At 40.0% G+C, this 26,218-nt stretch overlaps 1 protein-coding gene across 10 annotated transcripts in view; it reads left to right on the plus strand.

Moving 5' to 3' along the window:
* The window catches only part of MAP4K3 (mitogen-activated protein kinase kinase kinase kinase 3), an 85,720-nt gene extending 60,829 nt beyond the window's left edge, over positions 1-24,891 (plus strand). For 4 of the 10 annotated variants that reach the window (XM_010562425.1, XM_010562427.1, XM_010562432.1 and 1 more), the window contains 12 exons: positions 2,518-2,602; positions 3,698-3,777; positions 6,522-6,582; positions 6,670-6,787; positions 9,415-9,473; positions 11,987-12,090; positions 12,875-13,046; positions 15,649-15,717; positions 15,836-15,928; positions 18,163-18,233; positions 20,929-20,984; positions 23,498-24,891. In XM_010562425.1, coding sequence (XP_010560727.1) covers positions 2,518-2,602; positions 3,698-3,777; positions 6,522-6,582; positions 6,670-6,787; positions 9,415-9,473; positions 11,987-12,090; positions 12,875-13,046; positions 15,649-15,717; positions 15,836-15,928; positions 18,163-18,233; positions 20,929-20,984; positions 23,498-23,585 — 1,056 coding nt within the window. In that variant the 3' untranslated portion in view covers positions 23,586-24,891. Of the gene's footprint in view, positions 1-2,517; positions 2,603-3,697; positions 3,778-6,521; positions 6,583-6,669; positions 6,788-9,414; positions 9,474-11,986; positions 12,091-12,874; positions 15,132-15,451; positions 15,929-18,162; positions 18,234-20,928; positions 20,985-23,497 lie in introns of those variants that run through there. The other 6 variants (XR_774040.1, XM_010562426.1, XR_774038.1 and 3 more) reach the window with 6 other exon arrangements.
* The last annotated feature ends 1,327 nt before the right edge of the window (positions 24,892-26,218 follow it).

Below are 26,218 nucleotides of genomic sequence, written 5' to 3' on the forward strand. Positions count from 1 at the left end.
GAGATTCGTTTGGTATTAAGAGATGATACCCTCAGGCTCTGTTTACCCTTCTGGGGCATTTGCAGCAGCATCTTGGCTCTGCAGGCTTCCTCGAGATCAGGACTGAGAATGGCCAGAGGAAAATGATTAGTCTCTTCTGATTTCCATCTCCTCCTTTCTTATCCAACTTATTACTGCAGAGCTCAACTAGGTCTTAGCAGTGAGCACAGCTTCCCTCCATTGTGCAGCATCTCTCTTCAGTGCTTGGAAAGGGTCAAGGAGAATTGCATAGCTGGTTACAGGAGCAGCAGGAACACCAGTATTCTAGATCAGTGCTTTGAGTGTCATCTGGTGTGTTTTCTGTTGAGTGTCTTTGTGCCCTGCACACTTGGAAACAGGCTTTCATAAAACCACCAAAACCATCCCTTTATTGTTTTTCTTGATACCATCCCTCCTTCAGACTCCTTGCTGCTGAGGGATTTGACAATATTGAAGCTGTCAGTACCTTGAGGTCACTCTGTGTCAGTATCTTCTCATGTTCCTGCCTCACGTGTATCTTTTCTTACTTCTGTTCTTACGCCTGCAGAAGGACTATCTCATTGTCTAGCAAGCAGCCAGCTCCCTGCCTTGGCACTCAGACTTCTGCAGTGGTACTAGCAGTGCTAAAGTATTTCCCCTTGTCTTTGTGTAATGGGGTCTTTCAGATTTTACTGATTCCCTCAATGAATTTGATTCTTCCCTCACATAAGTATATTCAGACAAGCTCATGGACTTCCTGATAGTGATCCAAGAGTGAGAGATGTCCAAAGCACGAAGAAGGGTCTAATTTCTGCTCTTTTTCATTTTAAAGGGTTAATTATGAAGTTCTTTTTCTTTTCTTATTAAACTAAACTATGTTCAGAAGTGACTGAAATGTGTGCAGACTTTCTTATTCAGCAACAGGTTAACAAAAAAAAAAATTTGCCCAAATGTTAACACAAGAGCTATTTCGTTAACTCAGTTTATAGATTGATAATAATTCACAAAGTATTAATATAAAGTGAAAACATTGCCATTCTGTAGCTGTATTGCAGAGTATGTAGCTTTGCGTAAAGGTGATACCTGCTTATATTCAAGATGACAACCCTTACCTGTGTCTGGTCCTTATGTTTGACCATCATTTGATAAATGATAACATTTCACTTTACTAATTGTTGGTTACTACTGCATCATTCCTTTTCATCTACAGTACTATTGATCAGCTGGTACCCCAAATAGGATGGGTAATTATTATGTTGATGCTTGAGGGGAAAGGAGGAAGCCCTGGCTTTTGCTTTTCTGTCATCTTGAAGCAAATTTTAGTACACATTATAAATGCCTACAAATGGTTACACTTCACTAGGGGGAAGGTGGAGAAGTTGATTATATTATACTATGCGAGACGCTTGCTTAATAGGCAAACTGAGTTTATAAGGGTTATGCTGAACAAGGAGTGGGATCTTCTACCAGAGGACTCCCTTTAGGAAGCAAACAATATTGAAAATAAGTTAATTTGAAACAACTAATAGAAAATCTGAGACTTAAGATTGTGATTGTTGCATGACCTAGAGTTTTATTTTAAGTGTGTGGAATATGGCAACAATAAAGTTTCTCTGTTGAGACTTACTAAAGTCATGAAATTCAGGAACCTTTTTCAGGTTTGTCAGCTTTGTAGTAAGTATGTGCTTAGACTGTTAATTTAGGAGCTAATTCTGAAATGCTAATTCTGGTATGTTTGTTCAGGAAAGTCTTACACACAAAGAAAAAAAATCACTTTAAAAAAAAAATCCTTTTATCAGCTTGTCTGGATGAGGTTATTTTCCACATGGCAAATGAAACTACTCTTAACCTTTTGTTACTACTTTAAGTAATGTTGTGGTTTAACCCCAGCCAGCAACTAAGCACCGTGCAGCTGCTCACTCGCTTCCCACCCACCCAGTGGGATGGGGGAGAGAATTGGGGGGGGGGGGGAGGAGTAAAACTCGTGGGTTGAGATAAGTACAGTTTAATAGAACAGAAAAGCAGAAACTAATAATGATAACACTAATAAAATGACAGTAGTAATAATAAAAGGATTGGAATATACAAGTGATGCACAATGCAATTGCTTACCACCTGCCAACTGGTCCCCGAGTGGCGATTCCCCCCAGGCCAACTCCCCCAGTTTATATACTGGGTGTGACATCACATGGTATGGAATAGCCTGTTGGCCAGTTTGGATCAGCTGCCCTGGCTGTGTCCCCTTCCAACTTCTTGTGCCCCTCCAGCCTTCTTGCTGGCTGGGCATCAGAAGCTGAAAAATCCTTGACTTTAGATTAAATGTTACTTAGCAACAGCTGAAAACATCAGTGTTACCAACATTCTTCTCATACCAAACTCAAAAACATAGCACTATGCCAGCTACTAGGAAGACAATTAAGTCTATCCCAGCTGAAACCAGGACAAGTAAAAATCATCCTATTGAGAATGTCACATTTTCATTTTTCATATGTATATTTTTAATTGCTTTTACTTCTACAGATGGGTGCTTGCTTTTCAAAGGTTTTCAATGGCTGTCCATTAAAAATTCATTGTGCAACATCATGGATAAATCCAGATACAAGAGGTAGTATATTATGCATATTTTACCCATATTGTCCTCTCCTCAGATTTCAAGAGTGCTTAAATGAGCAAGACTATTCCTTTTAAAATAGACATATTGTAAAATACATTTATTGATATAAGCAGTTCTTCTTTAATTGTGCCACTGCTGTCTGAAATTCAATGGGTTTTTTTAATTATGTTAAGATACGTGGGGTGCAGTTTTCAGCTTTGATTAAAAAGAATAAATTACATATTAAAGGTAAAAAAACCATAATTTTTTGTTTTGATTCAAGACTCTTATCAACATTTTCGTCTAAAAGATGCCAATCCTAATTTTTTTTTTTTTAAATCTGCCTTCTGGATGTCCTAGTTGAGATTGATTTCTTTATCACTCACTCTATTTGCCCCCTGCCAATCTTTCTGGTCCTACAGGTTTATTTTAGTGCTTTATTATATAGCCTGATAAAAGGGATAATTGGTAACATTGTACTCTCGTTGCATGCAATTTCACCTTCTGATTATAGGCTGTATAGACGTGCTACTGAGCCCCTAAGCAAGAAAATACTTAGGTTTTTTAGAAACTGACATTAAAGAAGTCAAATCTTTTGCAGTTGACATCATCTCAATATGAGATGTCTGTCTTGTTCGCACGCCTAAAAGCAATCCAGGGTATTAATTATATTGAAGAAGTGAGGCGTCCCCAAAGTACTGAGAAAATGTTCTAGTCAGTACTGCTGTTGAAGTACTCCAGAAGAAGGCTATGAATATGTCACAAATTACATGGAAATGTCTAAGTAGGATAATCCATACATGAGGAAATTATTGACATGAATTCTTGCTTATGGTTGTATCACTGCTGTTTTTTATTCCAGTTGTCAGTCACAAAAAAAAAGACTGATCTTTCCTAATGTCTTAAACCAGCCCCATCCACAAATTTAAGCTTCCTTAGGAAGGTTAATTTTCCATGCTTTCAGATACCATGACTATTATAGGTTGGTTTGTTTCAATGTATGTAGTTGTTTTAAGTCTGTATTTTGTGAAGAGCTGCATACTCTTATAAAATGCACCCTTCTTAAATCAGGATTTCTAGATTTTTTGGGCTTGTTTGTGTTTGCAGATCAGTACTTGATATTTGGTGCAGAAGAAGGTATTTACACACTGAACCTCAATGAACTTCATGAAACATCAATGGAGCAGGTATATTTCTGTTTTGATATTCTGGAAAAAAGTAGATCTTTGTCACTTTTTTTAGCCACTCAGATTAATGTTGTATAATCCTTGTAAAAATTGTCTTTACTACAGTTACATAGGCACTAGCTACACTGAGAATTACCTTAAATGTTTACTATTGAGGATACCTTTCAGTCAAGTTAAGTTTTTTGTAGGCTGAACCATGTTTACGTAGGAGATCTGCGTATATCGATGTGTTGAACTTCATCATAGTGCATTGTCCTGCATTTAAATGATTTGTTAAATAGTATGGAATTTCCCTGATATATTTTTGATTAAAGTTTCTATTTTCTTTAAAGCTGTGTTACAAGACAGAATATTTGCAACAAATGTTGTGTTTCAGCTACAGGGAAGCAAGGAGATTCTTTATATGCTAGATTCCATTCTTTTGGTCTTAAAAGCAGCTTTGCTGATGAGACTCAGCTTACTGAATGCCAATTAAAACTGTCTTTGCAGAATCTTATAAATAGTAATTTTTCTGAGGGGATACTGGGGAGGGGGAAATGCCAGTTGCAGGCTTTTCTGTGTGGAGTCTTCTCCAGCTCTTTTGTTAATCTCTAGGAGACTTGTTTTCTTTCCTGCCTTCTCCCTAACTTAGGGAGCTATGCATCTGCCATCAAGATGGAGGAATTTGCAAGGACAGCCTTCACACTGTAAGCTGGAGGCACTGGTGTTTGTTCATCTTCCAGGGTCCAGACGTTGTAGATATGTCTGTTGTGTTGAGAAGGTGGCCTAGATAGCATGCCCTGAGCTCTGTGTAACTCATAATCATACTGGTGCTTGAGTTAGCTAGTTAAAACTTAGCTCAGGTACCGCTCTGCTGCTACACCGCAGTTGTGAAACCTACCCTGACAAGTATCACTAATACAGTAATTCTTGTAGGCCAGGAAGACCAACAAGAGTTTTGTTTCGTTTTTTCTTTTGGTTTTGTTTGGTGGGTTTTTTTAAATTGGCAAGGAGAATAGGTGTAATGAAACTCATGCTCTCATATCCGTCCTCATTTTTTCTAAGCACCATGTTCTGTAGTGCATTGCCTAGTGAGCTTGTAGGGAAATGTTTTAATAAGCACTTAGAGATGAGAAGAGATGCTTGTAAAAACAGCCAGTCATGTGTGGAATGGGAGGAATGAGTGACAGGTCAATCAACCTGCAAATTTGAATATTGCTATTCTTCTCTAATCCTCAGATCCAAATCTACTAAGTCACAATATGCTTATGCAGCTACAGAAGATCAATCAAACTTGCACATTACATTTGGATACAGCCAGGCTGGTGGATTATTACCGTAGGTTTTTCTTAGTGTGTTTAGGTTATGAGAAGACTTCAGGAATAGAAGTGCACCCTCTGTGCTAATCATTTATTACATCGTTATTTATGATATAAGGCAATAGGGCTTTAATAACATTTTCAGGTTCTGTGTTTCACTTCATTGTTTACTCTCTAGGTCTCATACAATTCAGTGTAAAAGCAAAAGTAGCATCCTTGTCATTTTTCACTACGTTCTATTTCAGTAACGGACAAAGCAGAAATAACGTGTTTGCAGGAGTTAGCACAGCATCAAGATGAATCTCTTGCTCTTTGGCAGAAAAACGTTTCAATTAATTTACAGATCTCTTCAAATCTTTCTAATAAACCAGCAGTGAGGTGGTTTGTTGTGGGTGTTTTTTGTTTTGTTTTGTTTTTGTTCTGGTTTCATGAGGTTTTTTTGTTTGGTGGTTTGGGGGGGGCAGAGTTTTGGTTTGGTGGGTTTTTTTGTTTGGTTTTTGGTTTTTTTTTCAGAGCAACAAAAGAAATGTCCCCCTGAGTCTGTCTAGCCCAGTAACCTATTTTCTAAAGTGGCAGTAGGAAATGCCCAAGAGCTTTACCACTGTCTGCTGCCTGTTCTCTTCCAAGTCCACTACAGTCATTGAATTGGGGATGTTGGAGGATCCCTGCCTATTTGTTTTTGTGTCCATTTATGGACCTGTTGGACATGAGTATCTAATCCCTCGTACATGCTGTTGATACTTTCTGCCTCCATGACCTCTTGTGGCAACAAGCTCCAGAAATTGTGAGAGGGGGAAGAAGTACCTTTTTTTTTAATTTATCATTTTTGGTTTTTTTTTAAAGGATGTCTTGTTGGTTTCAGTCCCATCTTTATAGTAATTGTGGGATTTGACAAATAACAATTCTGCCTTGACAGTCTGTTGCATTCCTTGATCAGTTAAGTGAAATGTGTAATCATATGCAGGTGGAGAGTCCCTTCGAGTGCCAGTTTTAATTGTTTCAAGAGATACGGACTGTCGCAGGCTTTAGAATGGTTATTGTTTGTTGACTGTGCTTTGTTTACTGAAGTTTATGTTGTTATGCTTTTCTCCTTTGAAAGAAAAAGGTCGATGGTTTATAAAGTTTTTGAAAATTGATTGATCTTTATAATGACGTCTTGCGGGCTAATTATAGTATACTTGAAGACATGAATATAAAATATGCTAATTGTCTAAATGTTAATGTGTATGTTAAATATAATGTGTGTGCCTAAGATTTACTCAGAATTAACTCTGGAATCCAGGTGAACATTACTTGGCTTAAGCTAATTTCTGCTACAAAAAGCAAGTCAATATTAGTTTGGTCCTGTCATCTATGCAGATATTAATTGATTGACTTAATGTGCTCACATTTTGTGTATATCAAATTGAATGCTTTTCTTTCTTTGTTTTTCCTTCCCTTTATCAGCTATTTCCTCGAAGGTGTACATGGTTATATGTCATGAACAATTGCTTGTTATCAATATCTGGTAAGTTACTGTGCTAACTTTGAGTGGTTAGTGCTGGTAAACATTTGGTTTCGTATTTGAAGTGTGTTTTTGTTTTCTAATTTCCAGGTAAAGCTTCTCAGCTTTATTCCCATAATCTACCAGGACTCTTTGATTATGCAAGGCAAATGCAAAAGTTACCCGTTGCTATTCCAGCACATAAACTCCCTGACCGAATACTTCCCAGGTAAATACATGTCATCAGAGATATCAGAATATCTTAATCCTGGGAGTTCAGGATATGCTTGTGAAACTCTGGGGATACCAAATAATGTGGAGCTCTGTTCACAGATCGCCATGAATAACTCATATGGGCACTAATCAGAGGGTAGACCCATAAATTTACACAAATCAAGATGTGAATATCCTCATATTAGAGAAATGGGTTTTGGTACATCTTACCTTCTTGTCGTGAAGCCTTTTGTTTCTGGGCATAGGTCTTTTCAGCTATAGTCTAGTATGGTAAATCCTGGTTGTACTTGATGCTAAACAAAATCTAGGGTTAGTATTGTACCTGTGATATTTCAGGCAAATACAAATGGTGATCTTACATTAGTTACTCTGGGCACTGTCTTTCCATTCTATTTAAAAAAAAAAAAAAAAAAGCAGGGATGTGTAACCTCTTACTGCAGAGGGTATGGGGCTCATTGGTTATTTTGAAAGCTGGGAAAAGTAGCACTGGAGTACAGATTTGACATTCATCATTGGCTAGTCATTTTTTGCACGCTAGTGTAGGAGGTACTTTTGTCCGCAGATGCCTACAGCACATTGTGCATGTAGTCCCTCCAACTTTACTAACAAGCACATACAGAATCCCAGAGACTGGGTACAGTGCTGGCTGCCAAACAAGCCCTAGGAGCCCATTCAGATCCAAGAGGAGGAGGTAGTAACCCTAATATAGTTTGCAGAGAAACCTTTGATTCTTAAAGTGCATAATGAATCACTGGTTCTTCTCATATAATAGGCTTTCTGTTAGGAAGCTGTATTATAGAAGACCTGATTCTCTGCTACCTTTGGTTTATTAGCAGCCTATTAACATTTAATTCTTGGATTCAGGAAAGGCTTCTTGTTCAGTCACCTGCAAACATAATGGTGCAACACTTGTCTGAAAATTGTGTTTCTCCTAGAGGCTAAATTCTAATTACCTGAGACATAACTTGTGCTTTGAATCGTTGTCTTATGTGTGCCTGCACCACTGTTCTGTTCTTCTCTCTTCCAAACTAACTTTGGCTGGGTGACTTTGGCTTGAGAACGGCATCAGCTGTGGACTAACAACCATAATTATCATAAGGATCATGTGAGGAAAACCTTCAGACTACCTTCAGTGTGGAATTAACACCTCATCTGAGTTGCAGAGGGCTCAGAAAATTTCTTGTCCAGTCATGTCAATTCCCAAGAAAAATGCAGTACAACCTGAATGTATGAGTGCCAAGCCAGTCAAGGCAGGACAGAGTCATGTAGATAATCCATTTTGCTGTTTTATCCCTTGCTGTGAGGCATCAAGGTAGGAACATTTAGCCAGGCAGAAGTAGTACATTTGAAGTATGTAGAAGAGCATAATTTTTTTTTCTACCAGACCACAAAGTGTATTCTTCAGCAAGTCCCTGAATACCATGATGAAGGGTGCTACATGAAAAATGTAGATATGTTAAAAGCGAAGTTTTCGGTAGAGAAAATGCAAAGCAAAGTAGAATTCAGAGTAATATGTAAGGTTCATATATTCATCTGCAAAATGGTCTAAGTTCAATTTATGATACTTGGTAGGCAAACATTCAGTAGCAAAAAATATAGCTGTGATAAGTCTCCTTTCCAGCTTGTTTCCCTTGAGTGTCCTTGAGCAGTTCCTTCCGTGACTACTTCCAACCAAAATTTGTGGCCAGGACTCAGTTTTCATGCTGCTCAGTCCTGCTGTGTATTAGCAGTCCCTTCTGGACAGCTTCATTTGAAATGCTATCCAAGTATTTTCCCAATTCATAGCTTTGCAGCATCTATCACTCTACTTATTCCCATCTTTTCTACAGCATCACATTAGTTATTTTTACTGTCAAGGCTACTGTGGCCTATCTCCATACTGTCTGTCATCTTCTAGTCTGTGTAGAAACACTGATTCCCATTACCAGCAAATAACATCTTCCCTGGCTTATCTGATAAATTTTCAAGTAATTGTTTTCACGATTTCTCAGGGAGCAGCCCCTGCACATGAGAAGTTCTTGCAAAGCTGCCTTCCAGTCTTCCTTCAGACCTCCTCTTGAAACACATGCTGTGCTGCCTATGAAAAGTTTAGCAAAACTTAAGCTGTTAGTTTGCAAGAACTGTGGCCCAGCAAGCGATCCGGTACGGCACCATTTCCTACACCTCTTGGGTCCATGTGTCGTGTCTTAGGCCTAAAATGTCCTTGGGACGAGAGTGGACTTTGTTGTCTGTGTAGTATCCAGCACAAGATGCAATAAGTTACAGCATTACAAGAAAGAATGATCATGGGAGTACTAATAGACTATCCAGGCATGTGTATAAATACATATAATTAAATAGCGAGAGAGAGTGGTAAATGATGCTTGAAGGTATTGAGGTACCTATTCCTCTCCATTCCTCACTTTTAACTGCATTTATAATGGTGCAGAACTGAGCAGGATCTCAGCGCTAACAGAGCGATCACCATGTATGTTCTAGGCATATCATTTTGAGAAGAAATATACAAATAAATATATTTTTATTTTTCTGGGGGCAAATATAATTTTCCCATCAACAACTCTAAAAAGCAAATTAATTCAATTGTTTTAGTTGATCAATAATTCTGTGTTTTATATCTTGTAGGAAGTTTGCAGTGTCTACAAAAATTCCTGATACTAAATGGTGTCAGAAGTGTTGTGTTGGTAAGTAAAGATCTGCAGAATAAATGCCAAGAAGCAGTACAAATGGTGGCAGTATTAAGATTACTGAGTCAGGTTTAGGAGGTAAAGGGAGAAGAGACTTTTGTCATTATTACAAAACTATGCATTTGCAGACAGTGAGCTCATTCAGGTTAGTCCTTGCATTTGAGCAGTGAAAGCTTTCTCATTACACTCTTTATATTTAAAGACAATTCTCAAGAAATGTGGAGAAGCAGAATGTCAAATCTAAACCAGCCTGCAGGAAGAACGTAATCTCCATGGATGGAGTAACTTGAAGAAGTTACCATCAGGCTTAAGTAGCCTGACTTCCTAGCACAAGTTCCAGTTACCAATATTGGATGATAAAAAGCAAGGAGTATTTTCAATTCTTTGAGGACAGCGTTGTCTCTGAAGCCTTTATAGTGTGTTCCAAGTGTCAAAGCTGTACTGTGTTAAGACATGTTTTAAAAGAGGGATGGGGGCAGATAAATTAAAACAAACAAACAAAAAAACCAAACAGGAAAAATAGCTATGGATGATCTCTTGGGGTCAGGCTCTTGTACCTGGAAATGTTTTACCTGGTGTTCCATAATCAGATGTTTGGTGTGAGGAGTTGTATTATACAGGAGATTTTCAGAGACTCAGTGGTAAGTGAGCACCTGTCATTTATCCTGACGAAAATCTCCCCAATATTGCTGAAAGGTCTGATTTTTTTTTTTTTTATCACTTCTTTGTCCAGCTCACCTGTTAAAGCTTGACTTTTTCTGGGATACAAATTCTCTAGGGTGTGGTAGGGTGTTAATGATATGTATTGTGCATGTCCAGGTCTTGCCCTAATTGAGGCATCTAGTGAAGCTGTGAGTGTTAATGGATGCTGAAGGGAACACCTGAAGGGGTGGAGTGACAGGGATCAGAGTAGGTACCAATGCTGGCTTTCTGACATGAAAATTAATTCGGAAGTCCATATGTTTTTAGATCTCTATGAAATGAGAAACCTGGTGGTGTACTCTTTTGTAATCTTATGGTTTCTGTACTAATAGGCACAGAATTTAACAAGAGTGCCATGGGACTTGGCATTATGAGGGGGAGTCTGCTGTCGTGGCATTCAGAGATAGCTTAGCTTAATAAGCCTGGAGTCCTTCTTGCCTGATAGGTGTAAGTGGTAATTCATGATGGCAAGAAGGGCAGCTGCAAAAGGCAGGTCCCAGGGGAGAAATTATAGATTCCCTTCTCTTGCCCTACTTATGTGCAGCCTGAGCCTCCATTCCTGCTGGGATAGGTATCCCTTTGGCCCGGGGGAAGCAGCAGTGCCATAGGAGGCAGAAAAAGATGGGAACTTCTGGTCTTGTTTCTCCACCTTAGAGGTGTTGGTAATTGCATGGGTTTGGTTTCTGCTGCTGAGTTCAGCCTTACTAACAGTCATGCCAAGTGTTATTTTCTGCAGTTTGCAGTCAGTGTGACTGATGTTGAGTGGGAACTTGGATTAATGAAATTAAGCTTTGATGTTTAAGGTGCCAAGGGATTGCTAGTGGATTTCCTTGGCAGTAAGGTAGCATGAGCGTATCTCACTTATGTAGATAGTACTGGATTGTGGAAGCTCCTTATCTGAACTGTGGTGTTAACTGCCTGATGGCCCACAGTCACTTTACTACACTTTAAAATCTGGTCTTTAGATGTAATTGTACAAAGTGTGAAGTAACGCTTGTTCATTGTAATGGATATGCTGGCAGTGCTTAAGGAGCAAAATTTTGTTAATACTGTAGAACTGAAGTTGTGAAACTCCAGGTTTCAGAGTGCCCAATTTTGCAACCTTACTGTCCTCTTCCAATTTTTAATTGAGTTCTGACAAACAATAGAAGAGGAGCAGTTGAGTGGAAATAAATTATGTCACTGTAAAAGAAACTGAATTTCCTGCTGATCTAGAAGTGTTCATCAGAAAAATGGAGCTGGATTTCAGACTTGCTGTGACAGTGCTTGGAAGGCAGCTAAGAAGTTATCAAGTGACAGTGATTGTTCAGTGCCTGCTGGGTAACTGTCTGTATGTCATAGAAAAAGCCATTCTTAACAGCTTCTCATGATGATTTGAAGATAGCTTAGGCAAACCAACATGGTGGAGCAAGATACTTCAAATACGTATGCAGTCAACTATTTTTTTAAAGACTATATAAAATACTAAATCCCACCTACCAGTATAAAAAAACCAAAAAACTTTATTTTGAGTTGGAGAGGTGAAACATACCACAGGACTCTTGTGAGAGTGGTGTTTATTACGGCTTATTTGGCACCAGCTGCTAGCTGTCTGTGCCCAGTGGAAGGGCAGCCCCTGCTCCAGTATGCTCACTGTCACCATTTTCGTAGTGTGGATGTTGACTTTTCAGCAGCTTCCTTATGTAAAAGATTAGAGTGGCAGTGGTGGGTATTTTCCAAAAGTGTATGGACTGTTATTTAGTTGGAAATTGTTTATAATTTGTATTTGCTTAGTACACTAATGTACTCTACCTCTCTTTTTTTGGCAGTGAGGAATCCCTACACAGGCCACAAGTACCTTTGTGGAGCACTACAGTCTAGCATTGTTTTGTTAGAATGGGTTGAACCAATGCAAAAATTTATGTTAATCAAGGTAATATTATGATAAGATTAAATACTCTCATGTTAATTTCTATTTATCTTGTAATGACTTGTTAAGAATATTAGCCATTTCTTGAGATATTAGACTTTTCTCTTGGTTTCTGTTAAATTCCAATGAAAATAGGTATTTAAATGTGTAACAAGTATTAACTGACTAAAAATATTTATAGGAATGTTCTTGGTTTTGTGGTGTGCTTCAGTTGAAGAACAAAGCCCTTCTCTCCGTGAGCATTGCCTTTTAGTTGCACAATAAAAAAACTCTGGCTGATGGATTGAGACATGGTGGAGTGGAGTGATAACATGGGTTAACAGAGGGCTTGCTCCCATACTAGAGAGAAGGTGGCCACTGCTTTGTGACACTGGAGGTGCTCAGAAATACTTGTTATCTCCCCATCTGACACCACCTGAAGACGGAGCCAGGTTGGACTTACATTTGTAGAGGCAGCTGCTATAACTTGTTCAGCCTGGGAAACAGGACTTAGAGACTCCATAGCTGGGGAGAGCAATGATGGGTATAGCACTCTTGTCATCTGTAGACAGCTGTACAGGACATATATGATGAAAGACATCCCGTCTTATTTTAACTGAATTGGCATGAAGACTTTCTAAACTTCTTAACGCAGGCTTTTTGTATGTATCAATTACTGTTGTCTGAAGAAGTAAACTTAATGTTACAAAATGTATGACATAAAATTTACCATACAGTTTAAATAGCTAATAGCAACTTAGACTAAACTGGTTTCCTGTCTAATATCTATTTTTGTTTCTTAATCTAGCACATAGATTTTCCTGTACCTTGTCCACTGAGATTGTTTGAAATGCTGGTAGTCCCTGAGCAGGAATTCCCTTTAGTTTGTGTCGGTGTCAGCAGAGGAAAAGACTTCAACCAGGTGGTAAAGTTTGAGACTGTCAACCCAAATTCTACCTCTTCGTGGTTTACAGAAACAGGTTTGTGTGCTGTTGTAATAGCATTCAGAAATGTTACTTGCTCTTCTGTTACAGCTGAAGCACTAGAAAGGTACTTTCCTCTGAAGAAACTAATGGTTAAATCATTAAGACTAAGTGATTGTTGTTAAGTTCTCTGTTTAAAGGGGTATCTGTTGTACCTGCTTCCACATGCACTTTTTTTGCCCGTTGCTACTTGTTGAACTGATTGGATTTCTTGAGATTTTGAGTATAGCAGAGGATGGAGTTGTGGTTTCTTGCATTTACATAAATCAGGCTGTACTTGACTATTATCCATTGTGTTGTTCTGTGCTCTACCCTGGCACCATGATTTCTGTTTATTTAATAGGTTTTAATAGAATTGCACTCTAAGCGATTTCTTTCAACATATCTGTAGGTGTGGTTTGGCTCTCCTGCAATAAGCCAGTGTGGTTAGAAATGGTGTTATCAGCTGCCTGCTGAGAGAGAGCATATTTCTATTCTCCCAATGTTTATGGAAAGCAAAAGGGATTAGGACCACTGTTAGCAGGAACCAAGTACCTGTCCATGTCTGTCACTGGTCTGGGTGCTGTGAGTGAGGAGGCCACCATCTGAGCAACAGTAGAAATTCTCTTAAGAAGGAAGTGCACTAAGAATTACTTTTCTAGAGTTACAAGGTTCCCCCCATAAAACTAGGTAAAGTAGTGAGCTGACCCCAGTCACGCCTTGCAGGTTTAGAAGCAGTAAATAGCTTTGTTATTACCAGACATCAAGCCCTTCTTGATCCATGATGAACTTACATATAGCCCTCTGCTGGCATATATATGTGTATGAGTCCTGCTGATTGTGTACCATGGAATTGACTGAAAAGAACAGTTTCCATTAGGAAGATGCCTGCTGACTTTCTTGCTGCTGAAAAGTATGTCAGATTTTGACACAGTTTAAAGCATAGTTACAAAAGTGATTAGTGGATGGCCAATTAATGCACTTAACTACTTCAGAGTTAGTGCATTTTATTTTCAAACTCACACATCTACATTATGTAACTGTGACTTCAGTAGAGTACATAAAAGTAGCATGCTGGAGAGAAATTCTTTGACCCATTATGTCCTGTTGTCATTCTTCTCTCAGTATTGTCTGCATCAGTGTGTAAATACAAGAATAGTAATCCCTGCCCTGTACCTTTTTTTAATGTGCAAAATTTAACATTGCTTTGTGCCTTCCAAAAATACTTCTTTACCTTCCTTGAATCATTTGTGCGTTCTCATGTTGTGTCTATGTTGTCATTTTCTCCTATGTGTTTGACTCTAATTTAAACCCTCATGTTGTATTAGTTTATTCCTGTCCCCTGCTGGCAGGAGAGCAATAATGCAATGAAACAGATTTTTCAGTGTTTTTTAAATGAGGAAATTGTGTACCATGTGGTCACAAATAGCTTCTGTCAAATAGTAGTTTTCATTGTTTGACACTTGACTTTTTTTGTAGATGTCTGATAAAGTTGTTTTAAAAAAATTAGCTGGCAGAGACTTACTGCAGGGCGTTTCTCCCCTTCCCATCCTTCTCCTGTTAGCTTCAGCCAGTGCAGTGAATGTGTCCACATCGCATAATGTGGTTGCACAGATGTATATCCTCCAGTCCTTCTGTTGCATGCTTTCATCATGGCTATAGCCACCTTTGGTTAAGATCATGCATTAGAAATTGGCTAAGATCATAAATGTATGGCTTCCAAAACAAACAGCAAAAAAGAGATGGAGGGACCATCTCAAGGAGCACATTTCTGCTATCATCCTTGAGGAGTTTTTTTGCTTCTCAACAGGACCATGGATTTTATTATTTAACTGAAAGCTGCTTTTGTATTTTAGGTAACATGCTCTAATTTCTTATCTCTAACAGATTTAATGAGTTTCTCTTTTCTGTATGAAAGAATGCCTACAGAATCGCTGGCAGTAATGCTGAATTAGTAAAAGCTGCTTTCTGTGTAATTTTGTGTTAAAAAAATGGACCAAAACTACATTTCTCTTTTGAGTTGACGTGTCCACTAATCACGGGTCAGATCCCCCTGTTTGCTGTGATGGAGACTGCTGCAGCTGTAACCCAGAAGAGAGGAAGGTAACCCTTCTTTTAAAAGTTTGGAGAAGGAAATGTTCCCCTATTTTTGGAAGATCTGGGGATGGAATGTCTGAAAATAGCAGCAGGAGTTAAGTACTAATATGAAAGTCCCTAGCAAGATTTAGAAATGAAGGCAGAAGAAAAATGGAATGAAACAGCATTCAGGTTTAGTGTGGACAGTCTCACGTATCTGCCTTTTTTTGCAACAGCAATATTAAATGGCACCAAGAGAGAATAAAGGGAAAACAATGTACACATGAGTTTGCTTTTGTGATATGGCTCAGAAAAGGCTGGATTAAGTCCATACTTTAATATTACAGCTTCAGTTTTCCTGTCACAGTCAACATGTTGGATAAGTGGACATGCCTCTCTAAGAGAAGAGAAATGTCACTGGTAAGATGATTATTTTAAGTAGATAAAACCACACTAACCCATTAAATTGTCTCAATCTCTAGAAGTTCCATTTCAAATTTCATGCTAATTTATGTTATGAACTAACACTGTCATTTTTTTATAGACACTACAGAGACAAGTGTTGTACATGTAACACAGCTGGAGAGGGATACCATTTTGGTGTGTTTGGATTGTAAGTTTTAGTATCAACTAAATATATACGTATGCATGTACATGCATACTGTCTGTCTTCAAATTAGGTCATATATTGAAGGTCAATTCTTGGTTGACGTATCCTGTTTATTGTCTAGGCTGCATAAAAATAGTGAATCTGCAAGGCAGGTTAAAATCCAGCCGCAGACTGTCATCGGAGCTCACGTTTGACTTTCAGATTGAATCAATAGGTAAGTTGGATTTCATTATTAATATTGAATATCTGGATAGACTAGAGAGCTGAGCAATCACCAACCGTATGACATTTAACAAGAGCAAGTGCTGGATTCTGCACCTGGGATGGGGTAAACTGGGGGACAAGAAGGATGGAGAGCAGCTCTGCGGAAAGAGATCTGGGGGTTTGGGTTGATGTCAAGCTGAAGGGGAGTCAAGAGTGTGCCCTGGCAGCCGAAAGGCCCGACCGTGTCCTGGGGTGCATCAAGCACAGCATCGCTAGCCACTCGAGGGAGGTGACTATCCCACTCTACACTGCACTGGTGCGGCCCCACCTCAAGCACTGGGTGCAGTTTTGGGCACCTCAGTTTATGAAGGACATCAGACTACGAAGAGTGTGTCCAGAGGAGGGTGACCCAGATGGTGAAAGGTCTCGAGGGCAAGACTTAGGAGGAGCGGCTGAGGTGACTTGGCTTGTTCAGCTTGGAGAAGAGGGGTCTGAGGGGTGCCCTCATTGCAGTTTACACCTTTCTCAAGGGGGCCAGTGCGGGGGGGTCCTGATCTCCTCTCCCTGGTGACCAGCGATAGCACATGAGGAAATGTTATGAAGCTGTGTTAGGGAAAGTTCAGACTGGACATTAGGGAAAGGTTCTTCACTGAGAGGGTGGTTAAGGAGAGTCTGGACTAAGCTCTTAGTCGTATGGTTTAGTTTTAGGTAGTCCTGCGAGGAGCGGGGAGTTGGACTTGATGATCCTTATGGGTCCCTTCCAAGTCAAGATATTCTATGATTAACTTACTGTTACAGTATAGAGTTAGAGATGCTAACTGTCAAGTCTTTGGCATTTGAAACACCTATCTCACGCATTTCACTTTGTGTGAGAAGGCTCAGTGAAGGGTTCAGCATGCTATGTAACATGCTTCCCTAGGAGCAATTGGAATGGAGTAATAACCCTGGAGTCATCCCTGATTAGGCTAAGTGTCTTGGGAATATGATGGAGGCCTTCAGCCTCTAAAGGAATACCTTAACACAATCTACATAAACTCTGTGAATCACTGATGGCTAACTCATTCTGCGTGTGTGGTCACACAGTCCTTTTTTATAAAGCAGCTCAAAGACTAAATTATATGGTAAGTCACACTTTACGTAAATTTTGTTTTCTTGTGAAGAATCTGAATGAGTTAGATTTGTGAAACACAAAGAATACATTTATTTTGACAATTCCTCAGGGCTTACATACCTGGATTGTATCATGTGCTTTTGAAAGAGGGATGAGGAAGGATGTGTGCACAGATGGAGGGTAGCACCAGAAGAAGAGGAACAGTGGGAACAAAAATAATGAGTTGGAGGGAATTTACTTCTGAGGAGAAGCTTTAAAGTTTCAGGCACTTCAAATGTAACGCTCCACAGAGGAGAGAACAAAAAAACATTGTCACGGAAAGCACTACTTTTATGGTTCCTCTTAGTTAGGAATGGAGGGAAGGAAGGAGTACATGTACTCTGAATGTGCATACTGTTTGTCTTCAAATTAGGTCTGTGCAACCTCTGAATGTGCTGTAGTCCTCTCTGCTCATCACAAACCAGCTACCAGTGTCCTGTTGTGGCCTGATAGTGTCTCCAAAGAGCTCTCCTCTCTTTCCTGCATACCTGCCCAGAGGCAGGGTCCTGGATGCACATGGGACAGATTCTCCCTGGGGACCTACACGCTTGCCCTCTCTTTGAGGAAGGCCCTAGAGCCATTGCCTTTCACAGGGTTCATATGCAGGTGTCTGTCTCCATGTTTGTGATGAGGGGAAGGGCTGGGAAGTAGAGGGCTCTAAAGCTTTGTGTTGCTGTTGCAGAAGGACCATGTGAGCCAATAGTTGCTGGGAAAGTGAAGAATGTCAGTGCAGTATCCCTGTAACTTTTCTGCTAAAATTCAATATATACTTTCTGTTAGTATTAGAATGGGGAGGGGTTTCCTGTTCAAAGGAAAGGACATGTTTGGGACTAGACAGAAGGACAGTTTCAGAACTTTTTCTGATTAGGTAGGAATATTTTTAAACCCCACTCATTAAACAAATGAATATATAAATGCAGCTATTTCTGAGGCAGGTTCAGCGATTCCTGTGAGACATTTTGCAGTCTGTGTGGGTGAATGGCATAGAGTAAAACATACATGTACAAATTTCAAAATTGCAGTCGTGCTTTTGGCCTTAAAAGCATGAGTTGACATCATGCCTCAAAACTGATTCCAGTATTCTTTGTTACCAGTCTGTCTACAAGACAGCGTGTTAGCATTCTGGAAACACGGCATGCAAGGAAGGAGTTTTCGATCAAATGAGGTGAGTACTGCATTTTGCTTCACATTCTAGCTTCTAGTATAGGTCAAGTAGAGGATAAATGCACAATGCTATGGTCTGAAAAAGAGTAAAACATTTCAGTAATTTCCTAGATTAGACCTGGAAGCTGGAGTCTCATTCTAAGCATGTTTCATAAGCTGCAAACTAATCAGTGAAGCTACACAAGATCCCCTGTCAAGTCTAACGCAGAAAGCAGCAAGAGACTGGGTCGTGATGCCATAGAAAATATCCAAGCCTAATTCTTGGTAACATGAATCTTCTTCACCTTAAATTGCTTTGAAGACCAGTGTCAGTCCCTTAGCCTCTCACACATGGATACCAAAATTTGGGCTTTGCCAGTGGTTGCATGCTGCACCGCTGAGCTTTAGCTTTTTGTCACAGTGTCGAATGAGTTCCCCGTTGTTCTTTAGTCTTTTCCATGTTTGCTTGGCTTACAAATACTTTGAAGGTTTTAGTGCTCAGCTTTCACAGGAAATATTTTCCATTCTCAGGAGAAAAATGTCAGATTGACCTAAAGACTTTTTTCTAAAATTTCTGTGTAGTCCCCTTTTTCAGCCAGTTTGATGTGAGTTTTTAGACATAGTTCAACCACTACAAGTATCTTCTCAACTTTTTTTTTCTTTTAATTTCTTGCTGCAAATCTTGTCTATCTATGTGTTAGTGGAAATGCTGTGGTTTGTAGGATTTTAATGAGTGTGTCAATTTGGTTATTAAAGAAAGTTTACAAACTTCACCACTTGTTTTGTCAGTGTCGCGTTGTCTGAGAAATTGAGCTCATTATGACTAGTTGTATTTTAAGGTACATGTACAGTCACACCGTGCCAAGCTTAGACATTCCACATTGTTACACAAGTACGTTTATTTGCACAAAGCCACAGTTGATCTAATCTGTGCTGAGAGTGAGCCTGCTCTTTGTGGGAAGTTGGACCAAAAACTGGAGTCAGACTACTTCTTATTTCCAAGTCTGCAAATGGTTCTTGTGGCATTTGTGCATATTTGATCCCCAGGCATGATTGTCCTTCTCCCAGGAACTCATAATGGTGAACTGCGGCACCCCGTTGTTAGCACAGACTACAAGAAGGAGATGATGCCGCTAGGCACTTCTCCAACTCCAGACTCCAGCATTCTGCAAGGCTCAGTGGATTACTCCACCCATTGGCACTCAGTAGCTCTGATCCAGTTGTTAGAGGGCATGTCCCAGAGTGCTGCAGTGCAAGTGGATGGATGCTTTGTATTGTTTATGTAAAGCATAAGGAACAGTGTCTTCTTGCTTTGCTATTGTCAAGCAAAAGCCAGCACCTAAATGACGAACAGAAGGCAGAACTGAGCTGTTGTCAGAAAGCAAGCCACCCAAAATTCTTCCTCTGTAGAACATGTCTAGGGTAAGCTCTCAGGCCTTTTAAAATTCCTTATCTCTCTTGGCTGTCCTACTAGCCACAGCTATTAAGAAAAAAATAAACTTATTTTCATCTGTAGTGTGAAAAGCCTGTATTACCAGGCCCAGATCTTGACCATATTCATTACTTTGGGGGAATTTTATACTATATAGTGTGTAGGAAGTGGTTACACAGGACAAAAACCTGACGAGCCTAACTTCGCAGCGTGTTTGTCTTTGAAGACATGATTAGTTCAGATTCCGTAATCTGCTATCAGTTGGTTTAATGGGGGATAGTTTGAGCTGCTTGCAAAGTTGTTTCCTTCCACCACCGTGACTTTCTACAGTGGTTTGATTAAGTGGGAAGAATGAAACAGGGAACTGTATGAATTCTGAGACGACACTCAAAATTTGGGCCGAGATTGTGCAGACTGAGCCCCACAACAAGCAGGAAGTAATTTTCTTAACCAAGTGGGGAACTTCGTTGTTGTGAATTAAAATTCTCTTGCAAGTTCTCTGTGCCAAAAGTGAATTCACTAAGTCAGCTAATGCTACAGAGATCTGGGAAGGAGAGAAGAATCTCTTCTTTCCCCAAGAATGTGAAATGTGGCTGTATAGAAAAGGAGCTTTGTAAACACTGCTACCTGTTCACAGTGTGACTTGATATCCTTTGGAGTATGCAGTGGGCTTTGGTTGACTTGATTAACATGATGTTTTCTTTAGTGCTTTGGTATTCGCGTGATCATAAAGATGTGTCACACAAGTATAATTCACCCACAGTAAACAAAGCTCTATTGCACTAGTCTGAAATGTGAAAAGAAGACGTAATATTTTGACAATGGGCATAAGTACCACAAATTAGATTGTTTCCCTGTTAAGGTTTTCAGAATATGAATTTATTGCATCATTACTATGATTCAGAATGTCAACAAAATGCATTTTATGTGTGATTTACCTGACCCATTTTGGATATCTACTTGAGTGAGACAAATTGCAACCTACAGCTACCTATTTCAGTCATGGCTGTAAAGGGAATTGCACTGGTAGCTCAGATGCTGTGCAACGCTGAGACTTGCTGTTGTGCTTGCAGTTGCTACTAGAGGAATTCACATAATGTGTAGGAATCACAGAAAACTTCTAGATCTCATTTAAAAATGGCAGTTGGATTAAATTCTCTAGTGGATTTCAGTCAGCAGTAAATTGGTAACATCAGTCATAGTCAATTATTTTCTCTAGGTTGATTTTAATAAAAAACACTTATGCACTTAACATGTAAACACTTGTCTTATTTTTGTTTTCTAGATCACACAAGAAATTTCTGATAATACGAGGATATTCAGGCTTCTGGGATCTGACAGGTATGAAGAGAAGTGAACATGGCATGCTAAAATAGAAGAATAATGCGTGATCCTCCTACCTTGTAAAAGTTCTTTTTGCTTGTTTCTTGCAAGTCCTTTTTTAGCCATCTTATTCGTTTGTGTACATGTCTACCGTTCAGCCCTTCAAGTTTATTTCTCTTTCTTAAAAAAAAAAAAACCAAACAAAACTTCTAAAAGTGTTTGTGGGCTTCCAGAAGTAATCACCCATGCTAGCAAGCTCCTATTTGGCTGCAGTTACAATCTCCAGGAGCGTCATTCTTTTTGTGCTGTTATTCTTTTGTTTAACTTGGTGAAATCTTTAGTTTCAGATGCTCTGCTGGAGTAGCTCATCAAGATCTACTTCTTCAGACAAATGCAAAAAAAACACTTAATAATTTAAATATCTCACTTTTACCCCCAGAAAGGAACTCCACCAGTTGTCCTCCCAGCATGACAGCTCAGGTCTTGTAAGAGCTCTTGATAATTCCCAGCATAGCTGTTCTTTGGCATCCGCTTTGCAGGACAGTAGCACTATGTCTGTCTGACCCACCAGACATCAGCTTGCCAAGTCAGTAACTGCCATTTAGGAGTGTCACTGACTTCCTCAACTTTCTCTGCCCTGCTGTCAAACTTTGTACTTCTGTAACAGCCATGAAAACAGCAGATGTTTTGTCTTCTGGGGAGTGCATGCTGATGTGACGGTTTCACCAGTAATTTATTCATATGAGGTGCCAAGATAGGCTTTCTTTTTTCTTTTTCTTTTGAGAATTGCTTCTGTCTTATACCACTTGTGGTAAACTTGCTCTCCTGTGGCATCTTAGAACTACCGAAAGAGCTTCACATCAACCAAAGGCTTTCCCCATATTCTGCTTCTCCAAGCTTGATGCACAGCCCTGCAATTACTCAAAACATCAACAGCAGTGAATGGTGCTGTGGCTTTGTTGGCTGGCTACCAGTGATCTTTGTTGGCTGGGGGTTGCAGATTCTGCCTTACATGCAATACCTGATAGCTTTTTCATAACGGGTAGTTGAAAGTAATACTCCTGTATGACCTGAGGGTTCTACTCTCTCTGTTCCAGTGAGGTGTGCGTGGAGCTCAGCTTTGTGATGTCATTTCTCTTAGTTGTTGAGAGACAGCACAGCTCAATTTAAAAATGAGTCCGACTTCACAATGGAGCATGACATTGCAAATGATTGCCTTGGAAAAATAATGTACTCTTCCCCAAATACAGTTTCATCTATTTCTGGCTTGCACTAATAGTCTCTCAAGTCTGAAACAGTGTTTAAAGACTTTGCACTGCAATAAACATTAATTCCAATTTCTTCAGATACCACTTTGCTTGCAGCACTGTCATAATTTGTGCTTGAGCTGTGAAACCTTTTTCCAGTAACACATTTCACTTCCTAGGCAGTTCATAGGAACTGGGGTTCTGAGAAGCCAAAAAACTGACATCAGTCTGATAAGAGCTTGCATGTTGCTTTCTCCTGGTGAGCGGGGAATGCTTCATGGCATGAGGTGTCATTCCCTTTGTGGAGCACATTGAGCAGAGGGTAGGTTTTCTGAGCGATTGTTTTGAAGCAAGCAGCCTCTCCTTGGGTGAAGGCACAATAGATGGATTTGAATTTCCCACAATCTCTTCACTTCAGGGTGTTTGTGGAGGAGAATTAAATCATGAACATCCTGGTCCATTTAGCGGTTCTAGCAGTTCTTGCCTGATTAAAAAAATCTCAAATAGTTTGTGAAACAGTATTGTGACTGCTAATTTCTCTCCTTTGAAGCGAAAGGTCTGATGTAGGACATGCCTTATGGTCTTTGCAGTTGTAGTGTAGGTCCAGCGAACCCAGTCTCCTGTCTCCAATGCTGGCCAAAAGTGGGTGGCAAGAAAAGAGGAAGATAGATTCTGCACGTAGCAGTCCTTTCCTCGAGGACTCTCTCAGCCTGCAGGTCTTTGTCTCTGGGACTTTCAGAGCTGGAGGAAGTTTCTCTGGATTTAGGTTACATGGGCTCAGGGAAGGGCTAGAAATGCCCACAGAAGAGTCAGTTTTGTTATCTGTCATGTCCAATGGCAAAGGGCAGACTAATGACTTCCAGAACTGGAACCTGATTAACGGGTTAGTTTTGCAAAGCTCCAGGAAAGCAGAAGCCCAGGCAGTAGCTGAGTGATGGACCCTTTTCAGAAGCCCCCACTGAAAGGATGAGAGGCAACAGGCATACATTGCAGCAAGGGAAATTCCAGCTGGATAAAAGAGGGGAAAACATCATGGTGAGGGTGGTTGAACACTGCGGTAGGAGGCCAGAGAGGCTGTGGGAGATCCTTGGAGACCTTGCCTGGACAAGACACTGAGCCAGCTTTGAGGTTGGCCTTGCTTTGAGCAGCTTTTGGACTAGAGGCGTCCAGGGAAAGAGAAATGACCACTGGTCAGATCCTGGGAAACAATATTTGCAGTAATATCCAGGGGTGTTTTTAAATGAAGGCTTACCTGATGTTGTGGCTTTTTTATTTTCATTTTAGGGTCGTGGTCCTGGAGAGTAGGCCGACGGATAACCCAACAGCCAACAGCAATTTGTATATCCTGGCAGGGCATGAGAACAGTTACTGAGAACAGCGCATGGCAGGCAGCTGACCGTGACAAGAGAACACTCCTACTGCAGCAGCATTCATGGCTGGCTGAAATTGCACAAAAGCTGCAGTAACCCCACTTCAGTTACTTTATAATTTATTGTGGCATAAGAGGAAGATGAGAATTGTTTGTGGTATGGACACATAAGCATTATGATACCACAGAAGTGCTTAATTTACTGTTATGTAATCTTTGTACATATGCAGTATTTTTCAGTGAAACTTCTTGCTGAAGACCTACACTGACCTTCTGTAGATAGCGGTCCTCCTGTTAAGTACAAGTGTCTTACCTGTACAGATGTAAAAGTCACTGAGGATGCAAAAATGAAATCGGGGTACTATTTTAAGGACTTCTTGTGTTTATTATAAAGTGGGATGCTAGCAACAAATATAGTACATTTAACAACACTATTGTATTTTATTATATGTAATTTACTAATACAAGTAAATCTTAACTTTTAGAAATCGTAACCAAGGCTGTAATCAGATTACAATCTTGTTTTAATTTTGATGCAACACACTGGTGTTCATGTTTGCACAACGTATTGAGATGTGATGTATTTAGTCACAAAGGTAAGCTGTGACTTTGTGGATATGACTTGGGCTTCAAAGTTTCTTTTTTTAGTTTACTTGGGTAGTTTTCTTTGTGAAACAAACCAGCTAAACACCTGTATTTTTATATTTAATTAAAACTCTCCTTACGATTACTTCTCTATGCTTGAAAACAATACTTTCTGGTTGGATGTCAGTCCCAGACTAGTGGTACCTGGCTGCAACACTGCAATAGGTGTTTGAATTATTAGTGTATACAGTGATTAAAAATTGGTATTACTGTTGGTCTTACTAAATGGTTTCATATCACAGTGAAAAGGAGTGACATTCCACATTGTGGAAATGGCTCAAAGATGTTGCCATTTTGACTTTTTTTTGGCCTTACAACCATTTTCACACTTTTCTTGATTTAGGATGTTAACACATGGCCAAAATAATTTAGTTACTACCTCATTCAAACAATACAATGGTTACTATGCATCACAGGAACTTAGTTTTGATCAGAAGTATTTTTGATTGCTATTTTCCAATGGAGTATGTAAATGCCAAGTTTTAGCAAAATGCACACATTTGACTCCTTTTTTTTTGTATATGTTCTTTATATTTTATTGTGATAATATACACTAAAACCAAACTAAATTTAAAGTGATTTATGGCCTGCGTTATTGTTGTGATGGGTAATGCTTTGAAATATGTTCCCTACTGTATATAATGTAAAATAAACTTTTTTAACATGTTGTTGTACAATTAAGATTATCACCTGCACTAATTTTCCACATAAGACTAAAATGGAACATATTGAGTTTTGAATTCTGCTATTAAATGTTTGTGCCAAACACAGAAGAAGCTGGGCATTTCTCAATGTATGAATGGTCAGACTGCTGGAGCTCAAGTCAGTTTAGACTAGCACTTAAGGGTAGACATTACTACCCTTTTGGCTGTAGGCAATGGCTATATGTATTTGAGAGAAGTCTTTCCAAATTCCAGCTTGTTTGATTTCTTTCCTCCATCACCTGCTTTTTTTCAGCAGGGCTTTTTTGTCTGCTTATGAGACTTGAGCTTGCTGCCTCTGCTGGCCTCATCTTGTCTGTTCCCTTGCACTGAACCTCAGATCTGCCCTGTGGGAGCAGTGGTAATGCAAGCCCCACAGCTGAGAAGCTGAGTTCTCAGAAAAGGCGAGAACTTGTGTGTGTGTTTCACAGCATGCTTGTGCTGCCACCCAAGGGGCATTTCCATCCTGCCTCCCATGGACTATTCCTCACTTTGATGTGCAGAAAGTAGCTAAGTTTTAATCCAGTACAGTATAGCTGATGTGCTATAAACATGCTTCCTCCTGTGGGCTTTCTGCAGCAGCCGTGGCCAAGTGTCTTGCTGTTCGGGGCTGTTGGGCTGTTGCTGAATTGCAGGCAACAGGAGCTAAGGGATACTGGGTTTTACTCTGGTTGAGCATTTTTGGTATGAGGATGCATGCTGGGATGCAGCTGGAAGAGCTAAAAAATAAAGAGGATAGAGTAATGGCATGTGGGAAGAAGGGGAGCGTTGTGCTAGGGCAGGCTTGTCTCAAATCTATTGGTATAGCCAGGACAGCTTTGCTTTCCATATGCTGCTCTCCAGCCTGAAAGACAAGGAAGGAGCAAAGCATTCCTGCTTTTTGACGAATTGTCCTGTTGCAGAACTTGGTGTCTGTGCCACAAAACTGTCTCTCCCCCATCCCCAGCTGCCTGGCTCCTTGTCTGGCAGCTGCCCTCAGCTGAGCCTAGGCGCCTGGATGTCCAGAAGAGAAAATGTCTCCTTTGCAAGATCTGCAGTTGCCGTGAACTGAAAGTTTCCTTGAGCCGTGCTCGGCGGGAGCTTCCACTACCCCCATCCTGCTGCAAGATTGGGATCAGCATGTGGCTGACTGACAGGAACACAGCTAGAGCCAGGAAACCAAATTGAAGGCACGATGAGGTTAGAGCAAGGCTTCTGCCTACAGCTAGTTGACATGGCTTCTCTACCAACCTATGCGGCTTCCCTTTTTCCCTCTCCTCCCAGCCCCATGCACTCTGCCTGCTGTCTATC

This window comes from Haliaeetus leucocephalus, unplaced genomic scaffold (genome assembly GCF_000737465.1).
Source record: "Haliaeetus leucocephalus isolate CR32 unplaced genomic scaffold, Haliaeetus_leucocephalus-4.0 Scaffold160, whole genome shotgun sequence".
In the NCBI taxonomy this organism is placed as follows: domain Eukaryota; kingdom Metazoa; phylum Chordata; class Aves; order Accipitriformes; family Accipitridae; genus Haliaeetus; species Haliaeetus leucocephalus.